Here is a 9,046-nt window from a genome sequence, read left to right on the forward strand (position 1 = left end):
TGGATGGGGTAAGGGGGATGCAGGGTTGGATTGGGATGGGGCCAGGGGGATGCAGGATTGGGCTGGATGGGGTCAGGGGATGCAGCATTGGGTCAGGGGGATGCAGGATTGGGCTGGATGGGGTCAGGGGATGCAGCATTGGGTCAAGGGGGATCAGGATTGGGCTGGATGGGGTCAGGGGGATGCAGGATTGGATTGGGATGGGGCCAGGGGGTGCAGCATTCCCGAGCCTGCCGGGATGTCCTGCCAGGGGAGCAGAGCAGGATGGAGCTGGGAGCTGCACGTAGTGAGGGCTGCACGTCCCAGCCCAGCCCCGGGGCTGCTGCTCCTGAGAATTTTCCCAAGCTTTTGCTGCTCAGGATGAAATTTCCCATCTGGAGCCTCTGCCTCTGGCTGAACTTTCAGGGAAGTTTCAGCAGCGAGGGATCAGGCAGAGCTGAGGGGGAGTTTGGGGAGAATTGGGGATTTTGTCTTTAAAGATGCTCAGTGGGACTGATTCCCACGTGGATCCAGGGATTCAGAGTTTGGGAAGTTCTGACTGATCTAATTGATAGGAGATTCTTTTAAAGATATTGTGCTTATTTGCTAACTAAAGGCTTCTCAAAATGTATTACATGGTAGAATATGTATATAATATATAAATATATATAATTTATAACTTATATAATGATATAAATATAATGATATATACTAAATATAATTGTATCATTATAATATAGTAAGAGAATATATAATTATAGAGATGTTTAACTGTATATATAACACATAGGTGTATATTATATATAATATATTGTGCATATATTATCTCATATATAATAATATTCTCTCATTATAATAATAGATGATATATCTTATGAATATACTATGCATTAAATTCTATATTATGAGTATATCATATATTAGAAGAGATAACATATCTATATAATATATAATATATTATCTCTATAACATATTCTATATTATCTATATATTACATACAGATAATATAGTCTACTATACAATACTATCCATATCTATTATCTATATATTACAATAGTTGAAGAATCTATATTATACTAACATATTATACATTATACTGGGAAATCAATCCATCAATTATGTCTAATATCTGTATTTTGATACAGAGCCGTGTTGGTCGTGAGAGAGGGCTGAGGTTCTGAGGGAAGGAGAACATGGTGCTGATGTTGGAGTGTCCTGGGTGCCCTTCCCTACTGCCATCCCCACCCCGTTCCCGGTCCCACACTCCCGCTGTCCGCAGTAGGTGCTCGTTAATCCCTCAGGACCTGTTCCCATCCCCATCCCTGTTCCCATCCCATTCCATCCCCATTCCCATTCGCACCCCATTCCTGTCCCACAGTCCCGCTGCCCGCAGTAGGTGCCCGTGAATCCCTTCTGGCACAGGCAGGACCCCTCGGAGCAGCTGCCCCCGTTCATGCAGCGCACGCTGCAGCTCTGCACTGGGGACAGGACAGGGACAGGGTCACCCCCAGAATTCCCTCAGGGACATCTCGTCCCCATCCCATTCCCGTTCCCATTCCCATCCCTGTCCCCGTTCCTATTCCCACCCCATTCCCATTCCCACACTCACACTGCCCGCAGTAGGTGCCCGTGAATCCCTTCTGGCACAGACAGGACTTGTTCCCATCCCCATTCCCGTCCCCATCCCCATCCCATCCCCATTCCCATCCCCATTCCCGTCCCCATCCCATTCCCATTCCCGTCCCCATCCCCATCCCATTCCCATTCCCATCCCATTCCCGTTCCCATCCCCGCACTCACGCTGCCCGCAGTAGGTGCCCGTGAATCCCTTCTGGCACAGGCAGGACTCCTCGGAGCAGCTGCCCCCGTTCATGCAGCGCACACTGCAGCTCTGCACTGGGGACAGGACAGGGACAGGGTCACCCCCAGAATTCCCTCAGGGACAGGGGACACTGCCCTGGGCTGGGAGGGGCTCCCGGGGTCACAGATCCAGCTCCTGACTCCAGACACCCCAACGATCCCATCCCCATCCCAGAGGGTTTTCCAAAGGCTCCCGGAGCTCTGGCAGGTTGGGGATGTGCCCGTTCCCTGGGGACCCTCGGGGGAACATTTCCCTGAGCTCCATCCCAACCCTCATTCCCCAAAAACCCAAGGCCTCCATCCTTTTACTTCTTTAAGGAATCCACCCCAACCAAACCTTTCCAGCTTTGTCCTTCCTGCAGGATTTCCTGCAAACGAGGCCATGGATAATTCCTGATGTCTCCCTGTCTTTGACACAACTCAGTCACTATCTTTTCTTTCAGGATTTTATAATTTGCCAATATTTTCCCACCCTTTTTATCACTGTTTTCCATTATTGCTCCATTTTCAATCCTTTTCACACTTTGGGCTGTCTAATCTTCCAAATTCCTCCCTGTCAGAGCCTTCTGAGGAGTCTGGGGGGATGGAATGTCCTTGGTGGAGGAAAACCATCAACTTTAAGATATTTCTCCTCCTTTTGCAAACAGAATGTGGCCTCCTTGACAAGATCCAGTTACTGGGAGAGGGTTTTTTTTTAAGGAATTTGGAAAGAAAAGCACGAATCCTCCATTCTTCCATGTGAGAGCTCAGCTTTCCCACAGGATTATGACCCACTGGATGTGACTGAGGCACTGCAGGAAAACAATAGCAATAAATAAATTGGGAAGCTTTATCCTTGCTGTGGACACCAAGTGTTGCCTTTAACTGTTTCCTCACTGCACGTTGAAGGAATTTGGGATTAAAGCAGCCCAAAGAGAGATTTTTGGGGCTCAGCAGTGAGTTACAAACACAACTTTCCCTCTGGAATGCGTGGGACAACACATTCCTCCTCTGGAAGGTGTGACCACTCCAACTGCAAGGGCCCGAGGTTGGAGAAAATCATGTGAAAAGGGAATTTCACACAAAAACCCCACGGCTCTGGCTGCCAGGGGGAGGAGGGGCTGGGATCTGGCAGCTCCAGGGGTGGATTTATGGGATGGAGGCTCCTCCAACACCAATTCCAGGCTGGGAAGAGCTGGGGCCAAGCCCCTGCCCAGGAGCAGCAGGACTCACGAGTGTCCAAGTGGGAGAATTCTGATTTTTGGGAATGCTGGGAGCAGGGAGGGCTGGGAAAATCTCAGTGCTCCGAGAGCTCGGCACAAGGGCTGGACATGGGATGTGGGGCTGGGCTGGATCCATCCCCATGTCTGCTCCTCTTCCTCCCTCTCCACAGCCAGGGATCAGCCCAAATTTAGATGGGAATTTAATCCTGCAGGAAACGGAGCTCCAGGCTTCAAAGCCCTGCCTGGATCAGGCTGCTCCAACTGGGAAAAGGCTCCAATCTGGGAAACACCTCCCTACAGCCCTGAGCTCACCCAGGCAGCCCTGGGGAGGGTCTGGGAGCCAGAGCTGTCCCCACGGCAGGGCTGCTCCTGGCACATCCCGAGCCCCAAGCCCAGGGAGCTCCGGGATCAGGTCCAGTGGAGCTCAGGAATTTGGGGGTTCAGGACTTGGGCACAGGAAGAGCCCTGATCCTCACCCAGAAATTTCCAACCAACTGGCAAAGAGCCTTCCAGATCCCATTTCTGACTCCTGCCGTGATCCCAAAAATCCCTGAGGCCCCATCACCTCCTGATTTATCAGGGAATCCCAGACAGGTTTGGGCTGGAGGGGCCCTTAAAGCTCATCCCATTCCAGCCCTTCCATGGGCAGGGACCTTCCACGGCCCCAGGCTGCTCCAAGCCCTGTCCAACCTCAGATCGCCCAAGCCTGGCTCTGCTGGAACCCCCGGTGGGTCTGGGATGCAGAAGAACATCTTCCAACCAGGAATTCCAAGGCTTTGGCAGGATTTGCCAGGGTAGCAGAGGCCAAAGTTGTAGGAAAAGGAGGATGACAGAAAAAGGAGGAATGACAGGAAAAGGAGGAATGACAGGAAAAGGAGGAATGACAGCTCATCCTCATTAACTTTTCCCAGGATTGGATTGGGCTGGATTAGTCCTACAAATTATTGGAAGGGATCAATGGCTCTACCAGGGATCAGCTGTGGGATTTTTGTCTCTACTCACTCACTACTCCACCTAAACAGCCCCTTCAGAGCACTCCTAAGCCATCCTTGCTCCCTGGAGTAGGAAAGCAAGCAGGAAACGCTGCTCTTTGTTATTCCAGAGTGGGCAGGGTGGCTTTCCTTGACTCTGGAATGCACAATTTGTCTGGTTTTTGCACAGAAATCCAGCCCCCAACAGCGAACTGCAGATTGCAGGAGCCCCTGCAGAGGAGCCCCCCCTCTCCCGGGAATGCCAGGGCCGTGCCCAGATGGACACAGGGCTCCAGGCCTTCCTGGAATTCCTCCCTGATTGCTCCCACATGGACCCTGACTCCCGCAGGCTCCGCTGCTTCCCGGGGCACAGTGTGGCACTGTGAGAATTTCCTTCTCCCAAACACCCCCCGACTGTGGCTTTGAGGGGTCTCTTTATCACAAAGGCTCCTCTGCAGCTGGGCACGGATGGGAAATTAATCCTTGGGATGTCTCTCTCCATCTGAGACCTTAAAAGACTCCAAAACCCCATTTATTTCTGCAGGGGAAGCACCCCAAAGCACAGGATACATTCTGAAAGGTGGAATATTGGGTGAGCTCTGCCCAGTTCAGGGTGGGGCTGCAGGGATTGGATTCCTTTCCCTTCTGGGAGAGCAGGGAAGCCCCGGGATCAGCAGCAGAATTCCCTCACCTCCGGCTGAGCCACAGTTGGGGGAGAGCTGTCCATTGGAGCAGGTGCACATGTTGGGCCGGGAGCAGAATCCATCCCCACAGGAATTCCTGCAGATTGCTGGAGGCACACAAGGACACTAGGATCACACCCTGGCAATTCCCAGAGCTGGTTCTGCCCTTGGGTTCATCCCTTGGGAATTCCCAGAGCGGGTTCTGCCTCTGGGTCCATCCCTTGGGAGAGGAATCACCCAGGGAAGGGCTGGGGCACCTCTGTGGGCCCAGCAGGAGTGGGAAATGAAATGAAATCCAATCCAATCCCATCCCATTCCATCCCATCTTTACCCCATAGAAATGCAGGACATCATCCAATTCATGGATTCCTCAGCCCAGACAGGAAGGAAAATTCCCAATCCATGTGAGATTTATCTCCATCATCCTCCCAACTCCCAATCCAAATGAGATTTATCTCCATCATCCTCCCAACTCCCAATCCATGTGAGATTTATCTCAGTCATCCTCCCAATTCCCAGTCCAAATGAGATTTATCTCAATCATCCTCCCAACTCCCAATCCAAATGAGATTTATCTCCATCAACCTCCCGTGGGCCCTCAAAGATGCAAATTCCCTCTGGGAAACACCTCTGGTGACACCAGGTTTGCGGTGTCCCCATCAATTAATGGAATTATTCCACGGGAACGAGCAGGAATCATTTCCTCAGGAGCAAAACCTCCTCGGGAGCCTCCTGTCCCCAAAGGCACTGCCAGGGGACCCGGGGACACTCGAGGAGAGGATTAAAGGCTGAATTCAGTAACTGGGACCAGTTGGGACCACCTGGGTTTAACTGGGACTGGCAGAACTGGGAATTCCCAGGAGCTGGGGATCCTTCCCCAGGGTCTGGGAGCAGGGAAATCCGTGGACCAGGTGGATGAGTGGAGGCAGGGACGGAGGGATACTCACGGACAATGCACTGGTTCCCTCCAGGCAGAGTTTTCCAGCCAGGACAGCAGTAGGAGTGGAACCTCGAGCCGCAGACGTTTGGGCTGAAAATCAAACACAGTTTGGGGTTTTTCCCTCTGTTTCAGTGGCTTTGGATAAACCCAGGCTCTGCAGGAGAGCAGGGAAGAGCTCCCTGTGGGACATTTCCCTTCATTCCCTCCTGTTTGTAATTTTGGGAGGTTTTGGTCAAAATCAGTGGAGGAGGAGGAGGAATGAGGCACCAATCCCACGGACTGAGAGAGAAGGGAGCTCAATGGGATGGACAAAGCGGAGTATTTTTAATCAGGGGTCAGACACCACCTCTTTCCCAAAGGGATTCATCCCGGGATTTCATGCAGGGATCCTGGGAGATGGAGGCTGAAACTCAAAGATGCCAATTGTTCCTCCCAAAGTGAACCTTGCTGAGCATCTGCTAAAAGTTAGCAGAGTTTCAAAATAAACCATGGGGAGAATCCACTCTGAACGGGCTGGGATTGATGATGTCCCAGCAATGACCCAGGGGGAGAAGGGAATGAGATTCCAAAGCAAAACCTCCAGAAGGGCAACGCTGGTTTGTAAGGGGGAAAAAGAAAATACCATCTTCAGCAAATCTGGGATAAAATTCGAGTTATCAGCAGTTTGCTCAGTGCAGGGAAACACGAGCTGGGATCGCTCAGCTCCATCAGAAAGGTCAGGATAAAAGGGATGTCTTAAAATCAGAGAATTACAGAATGGTTTGGGATGGAAGGACCTTAAAAGTCATGGGATTCCAGCCCTGCCAGGGACAGGGACCCCTTCCACTGTCCCAGGCTGCTCCAAGCCCATCCAACCTGGCCTTGGACACTGCCAGGGATGAGGACACAATTTTTAAAAAATTAAAATAAATTTAAAATTAAATTCAAAATTAAATTTTAAATTCCAGAGGTTTTTTTCCCCCCCTCCTCTCAGCTCTGCCTCTTTGGGGTTTTTTCCCAGAGCTGGCAAAGCCCTGGAGCGTTTTTCCACGGCTGGATCGTCCCTTCTCACCTTCTGTGCCTCTAAAGGGGCTCATTAGCTAATGAGAATTATGCAAATGACCCTAAGAAGGAAGGACAGAGGGAAAACAAACTCGGCATCGCCTTTGTGCTCCTTAAACAAACGCCGGGATTAGCGATAAACAGGGAGGGAGCAGCGGGAATGTCAGCGGGGGCACCAAGCAGGGCTGGGAAACAAGGGGGGAAAGAGGAAAAAAAAGAGGGGAAACAGGGGGGGAAAAAGAGGAAAATATATGAATAAAAGACGAAAAAGAGAGGGGAAAGGAGGAAAAGGAGAGGAAAAAAGAAAAAGAGGAAAAAAAAAAGAAAAAAGAGGAAAAGGAGAGGGAAAAATAGGAAAAAGGGGAGGAAAAAAAAGGAAAAACCCACTGGAACAGAGCCCTGGGCTGGGAAATGCTCGGTGGGAGCCCCATCAGCCAATTCCCAACTTGTTCACCTTTTTTAAAAAATGGCCAGTGACTCCAGGTTTTCCCAACCTTCCAGAGGCACCTTTTGCTTCACCAGTGAAAATTTACCTAATTCCAGCTTAATGTGGATTTTCAGTGCCAAAAGAAGGGGTGTCTGCTGTCCATGGAAAAGCTTCTTTAAGGAAGAGATGGGGAAAGTTTCCTCTGGGATTATTTCTGACCCACTCCTTGCAGCCTTTCTCTCATTGTGAAACTCAAACAGAACGAATGTGGATGACTTCAGCCTGTGGTTTTTCCAGGGACAATGAGTGATCCCACCTCTCCACCCGAGCTGGACATTTTTCCTCCAATTCAGGATTTGCTCTGGTTTTGCTCCGTGCCCGGATTTTTGCTGCGCCCCTGGGATCAGCTCTGACAATGGCTGGGGACGGCTCTGGAGCCCCCCTGGCCTTGCTGGGATCACAGGGGACAATCCCTGCTGCCAAACGTCAGGGTGGGTTTGGGAAAGCCCCTCCCTTCCCACCCCGAGGGATTTGGGATTGTGTCAGAGCAGACCCCAAACAAAGCTTTGGGGTCCTGGGTGGGTTTGTGTCGCCCTCCTGCACTGACCAGGAAATGCTGACGGGGTTTGTCTCAGAGAATCCCCACTTTGAGGAGTCCTCCGCTCACTGCCCCAGGCCTGGTTGTGTTTGAGGAGGAATTTGCAACGGAAAAATTCCAGAATTCCCCTGGGAAAGTCAGACCTGCCCCCGTCCAATGTGGGGACAATGACAAGGTGCTGCAAAGGGGCTTCTGAATTCCTCCCAGCTGGAACCCATCCCTGGCTCTCCAAAGCAGCTCCTGAGGACTTTAGGAATGGGTTCAAGTCCCCAGCAATTCCAATTATTTTTGGTTCTAAGAGCTGGTGTTCAAAGGTGAGAGGTGCTGAACGTCTGTACCACAAGGAAAAGCCACAAAGCTCAGAACTTCCAGCAGAAATTTGGATGTGTGACACCGCCAGCACAGAAATGTTCCAAACTCAGCACGTAGAAACACGGGATCATAAAATCCCAGACTGGTTTGGGCTGGGAGGACCTTAAACCCCATCCAAATCCAGGGCAGGGACACCTCCCACTGTCCCAGGCTGCTCCAACCCAGCCTTGGACCCTTCCAGGGATGGAGCAGCCACAGCTGCCCTGGGAATTCTGCTCCAGGGCCTCACCTCTGGGAGATGGAATGAATATTTTTAATTATTCCTATTCGGTTTCATCAAAGGAATGAAGGAAAACAGAAGGAAAGTCGTGCAAAGGCTGTGCAGGGGTTGGGTTGCAGCTGCTCTGGGTTCAAGCCCAATAATCCTGATCGTTTTCTATTTTATGCTTTTTCAGCAAGGGGGGGATCTATTAAAAATCTTGTTGAACACGTTTGCTTTGTCCATAAGAGCATTTTCCCCCTTTATTGGGTTCTTCTCACATCTCCTCTGAGTGATGGGAGGAAAATCTCCCCTCTTGGTGCACGTTTAATTCAACCCCTACAGACCAGCAAGGAACCTTTTCCTTTGAAAAAAGACTAAAAATCCAACAGATTTCCAGGAACTACTTCACACTTTCATTTGGAACGCAGCACTACCAACCCTTCCATTTTTTTATTTTTTTTTTTCCTCCCTCTTTAAATTCTGAAATAAATCAAAACTTCAAATACAGCCCTTAAAACTTCCAGACAAAACCCATACAACCTCTGGCTCCCCCGCCAGATATTCCTTCGCCATTCCAATATTCTCCCCCACGATCCCTGCCAAAAACAAGAGAGCCCAGCCACGGCCAGGAGGCCAAGATCAACCATTTCACAACATAAATCAGGGCCCAGAGGAAAGCTGAGGAACAAAAGTCTCGAGTCAGAGGTTTCCAAGTGCTGCCTTCACGTTGTTCCTGGTGCTGTTCGTAGTATCCCAGCCCTGGCACGGCGA

At 50.5% G+C, this 9,046-nt stretch overlaps 1 protein-coding gene across 1 annotated transcript in view; it reads right to left on the bottom strand.

The window, feature by feature from the left end:
• The window catches only part of LOC102040296 (fibrillin-2), a 73,701-nt gene that overhangs the window by 58,568 nt on the left and 6,087 nt on the right, over window positions 1-9,046 (bottom strand). Inside the window, 3 exon segments of the mRNA XM_031064740.1 lie at window positions 1,780-1,875; window positions 4,704-4,802; window positions 5,643-5,725. Coding sequence (XP_030920600.1) covers window positions 1,780-1,875; window positions 4,704-4,802; window positions 5,643-5,725 — 278 coding nt within the window.

The sequence above is a fragment of the Geospiza fortis genome, unplaced genomic scaffold (assembly GCF_000277835.1).
Source record: "Geospiza fortis unplaced genomic scaffold, GeoFor_1.0 scaffold569, whole genome shotgun sequence".
NCBI classification, from domain to species: domain Eukaryota; kingdom Metazoa; phylum Chordata; class Aves; order Passeriformes; family Thraupidae; genus Geospiza; species Geospiza fortis.